Source organism: Papaver somniferum, chromosome 8 (assembly GCF_003573695.1).
Source record: "Papaver somniferum cultivar HN1 chromosome 8, ASM357369v1, whole genome shotgun sequence".
Classification (NCBI taxonomy): domain Eukaryota; kingdom Viridiplantae; phylum Streptophyta; class Magnoliopsida; order Ranunculales; family Papaveraceae; genus Papaver; species Papaver somniferum.
In genome coordinates this window covers 96,011,353-96,025,150 of record NC_039365.1, presented here as the reverse complement: position 1 = coordinate 96,025,150, position 13,798 = coordinate 96,011,353, and the positions used below count along the sequence as shown (strand labels likewise).

Here is a 13,798-nt window from a genome sequence, read left to right as displayed (position 1 = left end):
GGGTGGTCGTTGGTTGTTGCAACCCTTCGTTTTGGCATCCAGGGGCATGTAGTGGGGCCGACATGGCTTTGGCATGGAATTGTGGCTGGCATGGTTTACCATTGGCACGGTGGCACGGCTAGCATGGTTGGAATGCCTTGGCGCGGATGTGTGGCTGGCACGGCATGCCATTGGCACATGTGGTGCGGCTGGCATGCCTTGGCGCGGAGTCGTGGATGGAATGATTTGCGATTGGCACGGTGGCGCGGCTGTCATGGTTGGCATGCTTTGGCGCGGAGACGTGGCTGGCATGGTTTGCCATTGGCACGGTGGTGCGGCTGGCATGGTTGGCATGCCTTGGCGCGGAGACGTAGATGACATGGTTTGCCATTGGCACGGTGGTGCGGCTGGCATGGTTGACATGCTTTGGCGCGAAGGTGTGGCTGGCACGGCTTTCCATTGGTACAATGGCGCGGCTGGCATGGTTGGCATGCTTTGGCGCGGAGACGTGGCTGGCATGGTTTTCCATGGCACGGTGGTGCGGCTGGCATGGTTGGCATGACTTGGCGCGGAGATGTGGCTGGCACGGCGGCGCGACTGGCATGGTTGGCATGCTTTGGCGCGGAGACGTGGCTGGCATGGTTTTCCATTGGCACGGTGGTGCGGCTGGCATGGTTGGCATGCCTTGGCGCAGAGATGTGGCTGGAACGGCATGCCATTGGCACATGCGGATAGCATGGTTGGCATGCCTTGGCGCGGAGACGTGGATGGTATGGTTTGCCATTGGCACGGTGGTGGAGCTGGCATGGTTGGCATGCCTTGGCGCGGAGACGTGGCTGGCATGGTTTGTCATTGGAACGGTGGTGTAAGAATTTAGGGTTTGGTGTACGAAGGTGATGTCGGTCAATACTAAGGGTTCTACCGTGGAACATGACACATATATATATATATATATATATATATGTAAAAAAAAGGTACCCTGGTAATTCTTACGTAGGCGTGTTGAATGATTCAATAAATGCGCTAGTGGTCCTAGTGACGTCATGTCAGATGTAAGGTTTTACGATTTTAACCCTAAGCTAAAAACCACCATCAACAACAGCCTTTTTGGCTTAGAAACTATCTATCTTATTTTAACATACTAGTTGTGATATTTCTATTACAAAGATAATAGTATAATATGGAAAAGAAATAACATAAGACACCAGAAATTTTGTTAACGAGAAAAACTACAATGTGCATAAAAAATCCCGGGACCTATTCCAGAACTTGAACACCAATATGTATTAATCCTCTACAGACACTAGCATATTGTTAGAGCATTGCTCGGTCGAACTCGCATCCGTTGCTATCTCAAGCATGTTTGTCAAGGTTAGTGATCAAAACTATAAGTCTTGATTTCTAGTCTATTATAGCTAAGTCTCGGACTAGGATAGAAAGTGTAGTTGAGCTCAAGGACTTCATGGCGATTAATCATACAAGTAGAAGAACTACTCAAGGAACCGGTGGAACTTCTCGACAAAAAGGTATATGAAGACTTGAACTTACCTATCACTCAAAAGTCTATCTACTATATCTCCTACTCTTTGAGACAAGAAGTCGTATGCTATATATATAGACTTGGATTATACACATTTCGTATTTCGAGCCGAGTATACCTCGCCTATCTATATCTCGAAATATGTGTTGGTAAGCTTTTCGCTACGATCAAGTTTATCTTTACCATGTGACGAAAGTCATGATATGTTTCAATCATCTTGAAAATTTCTTTGACGAGAAATGGTGTAACAATTATATAACGTCCTCTAAGAATGTTTCAATTATTGAAATGAGGGTTTAGATTACATAACCAATGGTATACATAAGCATTGTTGTGGAAACACATTTATGTATAAGACCTATTCCTTGAACCAAAGTTTGTGAACTTTGTTGATCAAGAGAACCGGAAGAATGGCGTGAGCCAAGTCCGCGAACTGCCGAAGTTCTCAAATCCGAGATTTTATGCTGGAGTTGACAAACTACTTGCGTGAAGCTAAGTTCGAGAACTCAGTCCGCAAACCCAGTCCGCGAACCGGCGAAGTTCTCATACCCGATATTTTCTGCTGGAGTTTGTAAACTCTGCCCGGTAACTTAAGTCTGCGAACTTGAGAAGGTTATATATCTGAAGATGATTTCTGAACTTAAACTTAAAAAGACTAAGGAATGCAGTTTGCAAACCGTGGCTATAAAAGTTGATGAATCGATTCAAGTGAATCAAATCATCTTTGCTTCAATTGTGTCTTGTGTAGTACATGATATTTCCTTGCAATTGAACAACTCTCTAACTAGTTCATTTGAAATCATTTGAACTAGTTATGGTGAAGAAGAACATGGTTGATATGGAATGCTCATGTGTCTAACCATTTGGTTAACTATTGTTGAACCAACAAGTGCATACGTTTGGGTACGGTTAACAAACCTAGAAGCGTGCATTGTCAAGTGTGTGTAACAAGCTAAGTTTCCGATCTAACGGTTGAGAAATATTAGCTTGAATCTAAATCAGGTTTTCATCTAACGGTGAATATTGAATGCTTCGTTACTAAGCTAACATTGATTGCAAACCTTGATTTGAAAGACTATATAAATGAGACATCTAGTATTGTGAAAAACTAATCCCCACACCTTACGTGTGATACTAGTTTGCGTGCTAGAGTCGATTCTCCTTTAACCTTTGGTTTTCTTCTTCTAAAACCAGGTTAACCACTTAAAGACTTCATTGGGATTGTGAAGCTAGACCGATACTACTTTTATCGTAGTTGTGTGATCTGATCTTGCATCTTCTATCGTACGAGTACAATCAGATTGATTGGCTTGAGATTGATATCTCCGATAGGCAAGATATAAAAGTAATCACAAACATCTTCGTCTCATTGTTTGTGATTCCGCAATATCTTGTTTCTCTACCATACGATTAAGATTGTTGTGAGGTGATTGATAACCCTAGGTTGTTCTTCGGGAATATAAGACCGGATCATCGATTGGTTCCTGTTCATCTTGATTATTATCAAAAGACCATATCCAAGTAGTTCGTGAGATGTAAGTTTGGATCTTGATTCAGGCGGTTATAACTTCGTATGCACACGCCTACTATAACAGTTCAAAGTAACCTTGAAAGTAACTTACTTATAGATGGTAACTACTTAACGCTCAATTATTTTCATACTTCGAATTAAGGAAAGAACCTCAATGCAAGTTAAGTTCTAACTAAGAGTACATGCTTCATCTGTGTCCAAGGAAATAACTTAAATTTAACAACATTGAGATTACTTAGGTTCCAATAAATTCACAACTTACACCTTATAAAACTTACTTTTAACAATTACTATAAATTAGAGACATCATGCAACACAAAAACTCAACCCTTACACGTTATGTATTTGTTGTACGAGTTTAGGTTATTCTCCGTCACTGAAGTTTTTTTTTCGAAGGCAGAGGGTAAAACTCTAAAGACTTCACTTGAGGATCGTGAAGCACTGATAGAACTATTATCTTGATAGTTTTGTAACATATGTTTGATTTGATCATTCATATAATTCTTGTATGTTATAAGGTATTTCTCTTTTTCTATAAGGTTATTTGAGAATTATTGATCAAATAAAAGATCTGATATATTTTGATTGAATAACAACTCTTATTAATCGAAATCCATATTTGAAGATTCCAAAAAATTCATGTAAGACTTGACCAAGATTAATATATTATAGTGAGATACATTTAATTAGGTATTTGTATGAGTTTTGAAGAATAAAAGTCCTATATCCGACTTTGATCATTCTAAGTTTGAGGGAGATTTTTGTCATCTTGTTTTCACATCTGAAAGGAAATCAATTAGGCATCTTCTTGGAGGCAGGGAATCACTAGCTTCATAAAGGATTGTGGAGCAATCCCTAGGCCTGTAAAGGGAAACTAGAGGAATCAAGTGTGTAGACTCACGGAAGATAGAGTTGTAAGAGCACAACTGAAGCATGATAGATTGGATGGTTTATTTATCTCAGCTGCATGTAGTCCGGAGTCTGATATTATGCTAGCATTGTAAGGAATTAATTCCATATGTGGTACAAACTGGAAAAAGTTGCGGGATATTTCTACAATTGCAGTTTTCCTCGTTAACAAAATTTCTGGTGTCTTGCTTTATACTTCTAATTTCGCATTATATTTGATTGATTGATATAAGTAAAGTGAATTACAAGTCGTACGTTATTCACCCTCGGTTAATTGGAATCTTGATTAAGAGCATCAACGGATCGTCGTATAGGTTAAAACGAAAAAGTTGGTAGTATTCTTGGAACCCTCCCTTTTATCACACCATTTATTTCAATATCGATTGAACATCAGAAAGACATGAACTACATCAATTTTATTTGTATATGTTCTTTTCTTTTTCAAACGTATTATATGTCGCAATACTGAATTAACTACTATATGTTGTCACATAAATCAGTGAACATATGGAAAATAAAATGATTAACAATTGGATACAATAAAGATAATTTATTTCGAACACAAAACGTGTTGTGTCGTGCTTTACGTATTCTGCTCATCGTACTTGTTTTAATCATGTTGTGATATATTACACTGCGTGGATACCTGTATTTTGTTAAGTCAGTATACGAATTAGATAAACAACACAACATAACACTACATACAAACTCTATATTGAGTTCTGAGCCGATGTTGATGCAGCCCATAGTACAAAAGTAAAGTTATTGGTAGGTGACAATGCAAGTAACCTAAGTTTAAAACTCGTTCGCACAACAACGTCGAATTCTTGGTCTTTGTCTTTATCTTTATCGATGCGGAAAAACTTGCTATGACTAGTCCAGTCATGTATTATATATCCAATTGATCAAATTTTAATGTGTTATGTCCGGCCATAATTGTCCCCCTGTGGCATACTTTAAACCCCTAAATAGCCAATATCTCACCGATCCAAAATCCAAATCATGATATGTTACAACAGTTGGATTAATAACTTAGCCATTGCAAGTGTTGCAATTATTGTTACAGATGATGGAGGACAAATCTATAGATAGAGACGATTCAACTGTGAAGTAGACACCTTAGAGAAGAGAAACATGTTTGCTGCGATTGAGACTCTCAAATGGCAGAAACAACGACAGAACCGAATATGCAACATACAAGTACAAGGCAAACCCTTGGTGAAGAAGCTGAACCTGAAGTGGAGGCATCCATCCAAAGCTTCTAATGATAACATGATTGATGACGCGGCAGATTTGTTTACTTATTTAGACAATTTACTTGTATTCCCGTAAGGATTGATTGGCATCCAAATCTGATTACTATCTCAGCAGCATCTCCTACGAATGATATAGTACTGTTAGCACTTTTAATATATGTAATCCTATAACTAAGACCAAATGCTCCCCAGCTTTTAAACCTGGGCAGCTAATTCTCCGGGTGTACTATTTTCACAAGGAAAAAGAAAATCCAAATCCATTGTTGCTAATTTTGTTATGGGCAGGCAGGCATAAAGGGTGTAACAACAAGGAGAGGCGTCTGGAAAATATCTTTACCCAATATAAAATGAGTATAATTAATCAGAATCAGAGAGTTTGACTAGATTTTCCTGTCTGCTTCAGCAAAACTCACTCTCGCCTCCTCTGAAAAATAAAAATGGATGCTCTAAGTGGCAGCAATGGTGGGTTTTGGTGGAAATTCCATTTGAATTCCAAACGTGGTCGCAATTCCAATTCTCGTAGAAACTCGCAATCCGGTGGCTCCAGTGGAGGTGGCGGCGGCGGCAGAACGAACTACAGATTTCCATTGAAACAAGCTGTTACGGCTAGTTGTCTAGCACTTACTGGTGATACCATTGCTCAAGTGACTACTCATTTTAAGGATCTTCATCGTAACGATGATGATAAGAACAACAACAACAAGGTGAGAAATATATTTTCCTTCTTCGATTTCTCTTGATTCCGTGGTCTGTGACTATTGATACATATCGAGAGATGGATAGATGCACATTAATTATTAAACTTCATTTTAGGGTTTGTGAGCGACGAAAGTGAAAGAAAAAATCATTTAGCTTTTTGGTTTAAACGAAATTCGATGTTTTAGAATTTTTGCTACTCTAGTTCAATTTTAGAAGTTTCTGAAATGATGTGTAGAATTACATTTCTTTTTCACTTTTCAATTTTTATTTAGGCCTGTCTATTTAGCCTACTTTACAACCACTGAAAATTTTGGAATGGATGTGATAAAGACTGAATCTTGAATTTACAGCGTATGTTAGAAATATGAACTGCGTCAATTCGGTATAAAGAGATCATATTGAGGGTTTAGCATGTATGATTAGTTATCGATGACTTACGGTTGTGTAAATGGGTAATGGTACTTGTATTAGTAGATACCGGAGAAGATGAAATGGTAGTCCTCACCCCTCATAAAACTAGATACCGGAAATGGATGAAATGATTTCTTGACTATCTCCTTTATAATAGAGATTGTTTCCGGTTGCATTTGTATTTCTGGCACATAATCTCTGGTGTAATCCCATAAATGTTTGCTTTTTGTTTATGGAACTTAAATTTTGGAGATATTGTCAAGACTATCCAATTGCTTACTCCATTGTGGCATTTGCATGCCCAATGAGGAGTTGTCTTGTAGTTCAAATTTCAAATTCTAACTGATATGTCTTGTTACACTTCCTATGATTTATAAGGTTAGAAACCACCGAGTTGTTATGATGGTTAACATTATGACAAGTGTTCATAGACCTCAATTTAGAAAAGAGTGAAGAACATTTTCTTTATTGTCCAGTGAAAAGGAACAGAAAAGCATGATTTGTAGTATGTTACTACAAAATCTATTTCATGGGAGATATGCTACTCTAATGTTTGATATTTTGTGAAAGTAGATGACTAAGTTCAACGCAGTGAGGTGTTTCTTCATTTGCTTTAACTAATCCTTCTTGCAAATGTTTACTTTGGTGTTCCAACTTCCCACACTGTTTTGTTGCTATGTTTTCTCTCACATCAATTACTGTTATCTTCTATAAACAAGTTGACATTCGATTTGGTAATGGTTTTAGGATGTCCTGTCATCTCTATTGTCAAAGCATGACTGGCTTCGATCACTTCGGATGAGTACATATGGTTTTTTCCTGTATGGTCCAGGCTCTCATGCGTGGTATCAATACCTAGATTACTCTTTGCCTAAGCAATCCGTACAAAATTTCTTGCTAAAGGTATGCGTAACTTTTTAGTTCTTTTTTTTTTTTGACATATCAATTTTATGGACAACGAGATGAATCATCTTCTCTCGTATTCCAAATTTTTCTCAAACCGTGTTACAACTTTATTTTTCATGCAGGTTACTTTAAATCAAGTAGTTCTTGGTCCAATTGTCATTGCTGTTGTTTTTGCTTGGAACAATTTATGGGTTGGAAAACTCAAAGAGCTTCCTAACAAGTACCAGAAGGATGCGCTTCCTACGCTACTCTATGGTGAGTACCCCTAAGATCCGTCTCTTCCATTGGCATAGAAACTTGCCATGTTTTTTTATTCTGTTGTTCTGTTGTTGTTTTTTTCTTTCAGGATTTAGGTTTTGGATTCCAGTCAGTGTACTAAACTTCTGGTACGTTCTTTCCTCTCATGTTTTGTTTTGAGTTGATTCCACCAATTGTTGTAAGCGGTATAACCCTCTAAAAAATCATTGAATCATGAAGTCTGGCACACTTACCATATTCTAATGTCTGAAGTTGGTTGGTCTGAATCAATGTCATTAATAACAACTAACCAGGATCTTCTTTCTTAAACAAATAACTGTTTTTTTTTTACTCATAATCCGAATTCTAAAAATGCGCAAGTGTTTTTGTTTTAGGCTGGTTCCTCTTCAGGCCCGGGTCGGATTCATGTCTACCGCCTCCATATTTTGGAACTTCTATCTGTCATCGACGATGATCAAGTAGTAATCTGTTCTGAGCCATTTAAATTATGAGAACTTGAGATACAGACCTTCAAAACTGTGTTGAAGGTACGTGATATATATTTGTATGTTTATATATCTTTCCTGCTGTATATTTGTTTGAGATACATTCCTTATTATGTAATCTAATAATTTAATACACATTTATGCAGTGGAATAGATAAGCATGATTGTTATTGCACCTGCTCAAGATTAGCAACATCTCTTTTTCAAAAAGATTAGCAACATCTATCATGACTTTTAACCTTGCTAACTATTTGGGGAAATTGTTATCATTTCATTTTTGTCTTTGGAAAGGCGTAAGCATTCTTTGTTTTTCTATATTAACTGGTGTAAATGCAGCAAATGCTCATCTTTTGTAAGCATCATGTACCCAGAATCTTGTTGAAAAATAAAAGAACGCATTTTAAGATATTGGATGATCTTGCATGATGGGTGAGCATAATTTACAAATAACCCTATGGTAATCTGCATGGGTGTTCCCATGAAGAGATGTAAACGAGGCTTTAGAAAGTATCTGGAGTAAGTAATTTGTTGTTGAATTTATCTCATATTAGAAATGTTCAATCAGCTCTTGCCAAGATGATGAATCTAATGATCAGTAATCTTTTTATTTCCTCGACCTCACTTGAAAATTCAGTGTTTTGTCTTCCCTATCTGTAGTCTGAAATGTAGCTGGATGATTTTGATACCTTACTGACTTACTGATTGATTTTTCTTAAGGTAGCTAGGTCGTCACTTTCACTCCAAGTTCAGTCACTTTTTTCCTTTTTCTTCCTTTTAGTTCTGTTGACCTGAAAGCTACATTGTTATTCAAACTTCAGTTTTCTGAACTACCTTGCTTGGGTGCATGCCACTTGCACTTTACTTGCTTGTATATGTTGGTGAACTCCTTTGTGAATCTGATGATCGGAAGGTCAAGTCGCTGTGCGCAAGGTGTGCATGTGGCCTGCATTCGGTCGGTTATCTTTTCTTTATCTTTAAACTCTAGGTAAATTTGAAACAAGAACGCTTGTTGCCCCCAAGTTTTCCCCCAGTAGGTACCATTAGTTATCCATAGCTTTTATGTGGGACGAGCATCTCCCAAATGGTCCAAACAGGATCGACAACTCAACAAGATCATAATAATAAGTAAAAGAGCAAAACCTAGAAGAGATTGGAGAAGCCATAGATAGTCAAATGGTGTTATTCACAACTTCACATCAATCTCGATTCTAGGTATTTTGCAGAAGATTCATCTGCATTTGTCATTGCGTGTTTCAAAAAACAAAAGTTCCAGCCATTTTCTCTACAGCACGCCTCACTCTTAAAGTCTAAACAGCGTGCACAACGGTTTGGACCGAATTCAGAAAGTCTTCTCTCACCGACAGTATACACCAAGAATCCCCCAGTGGACATACATTGACACCCTGACGGAGGGAATACATGAGAAATACAGGTTTCTCTACTGGAAATGGATTATTGGGTATCAAAGATCCTTGGGTCTCAATAATTCTGCAACCTTCCCTACACTTATGTTACAACTTCCCTTAAGAGAGCTACTTGTAAGGACCTTGTCATAATTCTTTTTGATTGAAACATATCAATCAAATAATAAGCAAGCAGTGATGAGTCTGATGACACTGTAGAGGGCAGGTAGATTTTTTTTTGCGTGCACGTTTTGTTACATGTAAACACTTCTGAGTGCTTTTAATTTCAACAACTTCTAGTGTTTGGGAGCGTTGCTTTAAATATCACAAACAGTATCAAAGAATCGAGATGCAGTTCAGTCATCAAGCACAGTTACAAAACCTCAAGAAACTAAAAAGATAAACAGTTGTATTTCTGATCGGCTCTAAAAAAGCAACCTTACAAGACTACATGTAAAAAAATGAAAAAATATCAAAGATTCATGGGCACAAGATGAATTATCTAACCAAGCAAAATTTGTTGTTTCCATTCCATATACAATCACCTAAAATATTTAGATGAGCTCGTTGCCATTTGCTTACTATACCGAGCTAGCACAAGCCAATCACTAAGACGCATTATATTTTGAAAAATAGATCATGTATTGTATTCCTTTACTCTCTTTTTTTCCACCCCTCTTACATATAATGAAAGAATATTTGAATGATGCCAACAACAACATCAAAAGAATGTGTAATTGTTGACACAATGACAATGTACTGATGAATTGCTGCTACAAAACGCGTACGGTTATGGACAAGGGTACACTGACATCCCCAGCAAAACTTGAACCATGATTACTTGTGGAATTGCTTGTGATTGAATATTCGACACCCCATCGTCCCATAGGTAAAGTTGCAGCCTCACATCTCTGGCAAACCCTAGCAAGTGATGCTGCTTTCCGCCTGGCCCGTTTTGTCCCTGTAAACAAGAGACTTTGAAGCAAGCTCGCCAGTGCAGGAGCTCTGGCTACCTTCTGCGTAGCAACTACCCCACCACTTCTGCACAACTCGAGCAATGCTGCGACGGCATTCTCCTTCCCTCTAGGGCTTCCTCTCCTCATCATCCCAATCAAACCAGCTACTGCCATCTCTTCCTTTCCTACTGCTTCTGCCCCAATTGGCTGTCTTACAAGTAAAGCTAATGCTCCTGCTGCTTCCTCTGCAACCCCTTCAGTTTCCAAGGCCCCGATTAATGCCGCAACAGCACCTGCGTCAATCATTCTCCTACAATTTCCTACATGGGTGGACAGATTAAACAGAGCTGTTACAGCATCTTTCTTTCCTCTCGGACTTCCTGATTTCAGTAACCCTGCCAAAGCCTCCACTGCACCTTCCTCTTCTGTGATCCTTCTTTTATAGTCATGAACTGCTGAGAGACTAAAAAGTGTTGCAGCAGCATTTTCTCTTGCTTCTACTGTGAGCCCGAATCTTAAAACATCAACAATTGATCTTAAACAACCAAACTCGTCCATTATCCTGTTCTTGTTCTTGTCAAAAATTGATAAGTTGAGAAGCGCAGTTACCGAATTCTCTTGTGCAACTGGGTTTTTCGATGGAAGTAAGTTATGAAGAAGTGGGATTGCGCCGGCCTCTGCTATGCAAGCACGATTCTCCTTCCCAGTTTTTGCCAGTAGTCGAATCTCGCGAGCAGCAACTGTTTTAGCTCCCTGTGAGCCATTTGAGAGCTGATTAACAAGAAGCTCTGCTGTGGCTTTGTTAGCTGCAATTGCAGCTTTAGTAAATTCAACTACAGCAAGCGTCTCGGGAGATGCATCAGTTATCTCTGGTGCATCATAAGGAATACTATGAGCTTCACACCACTTTGAAATTAGATTCCGAAGAGCTCTATTCGGTACAAGACGAGTGTGCGTAAGCATCTGTCCTGTTTTAGGACAACTGCAATGTCCATCTTCCATCCAACGCAATATCGAAGAACGGTCGTACGTTTGTCCAGTAGAGACAGTAACTGGATCTTCCATCAAATCTAAAGAAATTGAGCAACAAAAATCCTTTGGAACTGTAATCGCCATATCGCCAATCTCTTGAGAAAGTAGTCTCTTTCTTGTTCTTTGCTTATTAAATGAACCCGAACCCGTTCCTTCCTTTTCTTCTTCCTCTTCTTCCTCCAACCCAAATAACAAGAATCTGCAATACCTAGTTAATGCAACAAATCCATTAAGAACAGACACCATTGGTTCAACATCACCATCATGAGTATGAATCTGTTCTTCAAGAAACTCAATTTCACCTCTACAACTCTTAGCATCTCGTATCCCTAATTCATTTACAAAAACTGATTTCAGCTCGATTTCATCAGGAACATTTCCCTGCTCAAATTCATCAAGAAACCCAAAAAGCCGAACCCTAATCCTTTCATCATTCGGATCAATAAACAACTTAGACCTTCTAGATTGTTTCTGCAGCAGCTCAATCTGTTCCCTAATATCAATATTCAATCCCAATTCCCGCGAAGGAAATACATCAAGAAGAGTAGAAATTTCTTGGTTCAAGTCATGGAAATTACCAGAAAGCGAAGAATTTTGTAACAATAACCACAATCTACTACTCGACTGTGTAGAAGAACAAAAATCAAGTAAAATTTTAGATCGATATAATAACAAATAAAATTCTTTAAAACATAGAATAGAAGTAGATGAAAGTTTTCTTCTGGGATTATCGTTTAAGTACTCAAAAACTACAACGAAAATCTGGATCTTACGAATTAAAGATCTAGAGTTTTTGTTTTGATATTGAAAAGATTGAACTGAAAATGATGAAATTAATTCTGTTGATATTGAAACCAAGGTTTGAATGAGATTAGCGTCGCTGATGAGTTTATCTGGTGCTAATAATGTTTCTGTTGTTGGTGATTTTCTTCTCCTCAATGATGAAAATATCGAAGCTGAAGCCATTACTCTAACCAAACAAACAGATTCAAACCATACAAACACGCAATTCTTCTTCTTCTTCACTGAAGGGAGGGAGAGTTATCTATCTCGTCGATTTTTTTATTTCTCTGTTTTTCTTACTAATTTAATTGTATTTAAGGATTGGGGTATTGGATTCCGCGTTTGGAAGTCGCAATTAATGAGAGGAGAGAGAGATAGTAAGATTTTTGTTTCTCTCTCTTTTGATTCTTGTAGAGAGAGAGAGAGAAATGTCATGGCAGAAAGTAGAAGAAGAAAGAAAACTCATCAGTGAAGTGAAAATGACTTATTAACTCTCTAAACTAAACAATCATTTTAACGCGCTATTAAAGGTAATCGTTTGTTTCTTTGTTTTGTTCACCCACTTCTTATACTAGCCTGAAATTTACCTTCTTATATAGCTAAATTAAACCCAAGAGACTGGCTACAAACTGAGAATTGGATTACTACTTCAAGCACATGGCATATTAGTACATAGACTTGACGCAAAATATCCTGAAATTTCTTTTGATAGAAAATAAAACAATCTTCGACGGATATTTTAACATTTAAATTGGTGCCGTTGAAATAAGGTCCATTTATCAATCTAGGTACGGAATTTCTCCTAAAAGAAATCTAGCATTTTCGGTTATAATATAGTGACAACTGATGAGTGCCAAAAGATTTTATCCAATTGATTTTGTTTCATATAATATGAAATTATATTGGGCATTGACGAATTTACTTGAGTGTGAAAAGAAAAAATGTTGACTTTATATGCGAAAGCCAGGGTAAAACTTAAAGCACTCATAGACGCCAAATGATGGTACAGGTACAGCCCAGAGGCTAGAGGAACGTAAACGGTAATTACCTTCAACAGCATAAAAAACGGACTTAATTACAGACTAAATTCGCGGGGTTTTGTTTACCCATTTTATGAACAGGTTAACAAAGAAATATTGATCCATTGAATTTGCCTTAAAGTATACGTTGAGGATTTTTGGTGAGGGAATCCGTGACCGACCCAATAGAAAATAGTAGATGGTACTGGATTACGCCACGTGGTCAGAATCAATGGCTGGCGTATGAATGCAGTTTTATGAAAAGAAAGGGGACAGAATTCGGTTTTGGACGATTCGGTGTAGTCAAGAAGCTTTTTAAGTTACGTCAGAAAAGTCAAAGAGAGAGTACTTTGATTAGACAAAGGATTGACGGATGAACGGGTAAGATTACAAGACGGAATCTTCAGCCCGTTTTATGTACTTTGGAGTGTTTTGTCTGTTTTATATTACCTGTGCTGTTTTTCACGGTAGATTTTGACTTTGCTTCTCCTATGGGGTACTGTGGGAGAGAGAAGCCTGCACGTCTGTCTAGCCGGCATGGATACGGCTACTAATACCTACTGTTGGCTGTTGATGAGATAAGGCCCGGGGTATGCATCACATCATGTCATGTGTATATAGTTTTACATGC

General features: G+C 38.1%; 2 protein-coding genes across 2 annotated transcripts; one reads left to right on the top strand and one right to left on the bottom strand.

Annotated features, from left to right (window-relative positions):
- The first annotated feature begins 5,482 nt into the window (after positions 1-5,482).
- LOC113302668 (protein SYM1-like) lies at positions 5,483-8,395 on the top strand. The gene is made up of 6 exons (XM_026551618.1): positions 5,483-5,919; positions 7,073-7,228; positions 7,354-7,486; positions 7,578-7,617; positions 7,864-8,016; positions 8,121-8,395. Exons 1-5 carry the CDS (start codon positions 5,653-5,655, stop codon positions 7,949-7,951), a joined length of 684 nt encoding a protein of 227 aa, XP_026407403.1. The 5' UTR covers positions 5,483-5,652; the 3' UTR covers positions 7,952-8,016; positions 8,121-8,395.
- A 1,485-nt stretch (positions 8,396-9,880) lies between these two features.
- On the bottom strand, positions 9,881-12,569 carry LOC113302168 (U-box domain-containing protein 17-like). The gene has a single exon (XM_026551021.1). It carries the CDS (start codon positions 12,329-12,331, stop codon positions 10,151-10,153), a length of 2,181 nt encoding a protein of 726 aa, XP_026406806.1. The 5' UTR covers positions 12,332-12,569; the 3' UTR covers positions 9,881-10,150.
- Positions 12,570-13,798: the final 1,229 nt, after the last annotated feature.

Excerpts from the sequence above, each read along its gene's own strand:
- LOC113302168 (XM_026551021.1), bottom strand. The coding sequence starts at position 12,331 with ATGGCTTCAGCTTCGATATTTTCATCATTGAGGAGAAGAAAATCACCA.
- LOC113302668 (XM_026551618.1), top strand. The coding sequence starts at position 5,653 with ATGGATGCTCTAAGTGGCAGCAATGGTGGGTTTTGGTGGAAATTCCAT. Across the intron at positions 7,487-7,577 it reads GCTTCCTACGCTACTCTATG|GATTTAGGTTTTGGATTCCA; the intron begins GTGAGTACCCCT and ends TTTTTCTTTCAG. Across the intron at positions 7,618-7,863 it reads GTCAGTGTACTAAACTTCTG|GCTGGTTCCTCTTCAGGCCC; the intron begins GTACGTTCTTTC and ends TTTTTGTTTTAG.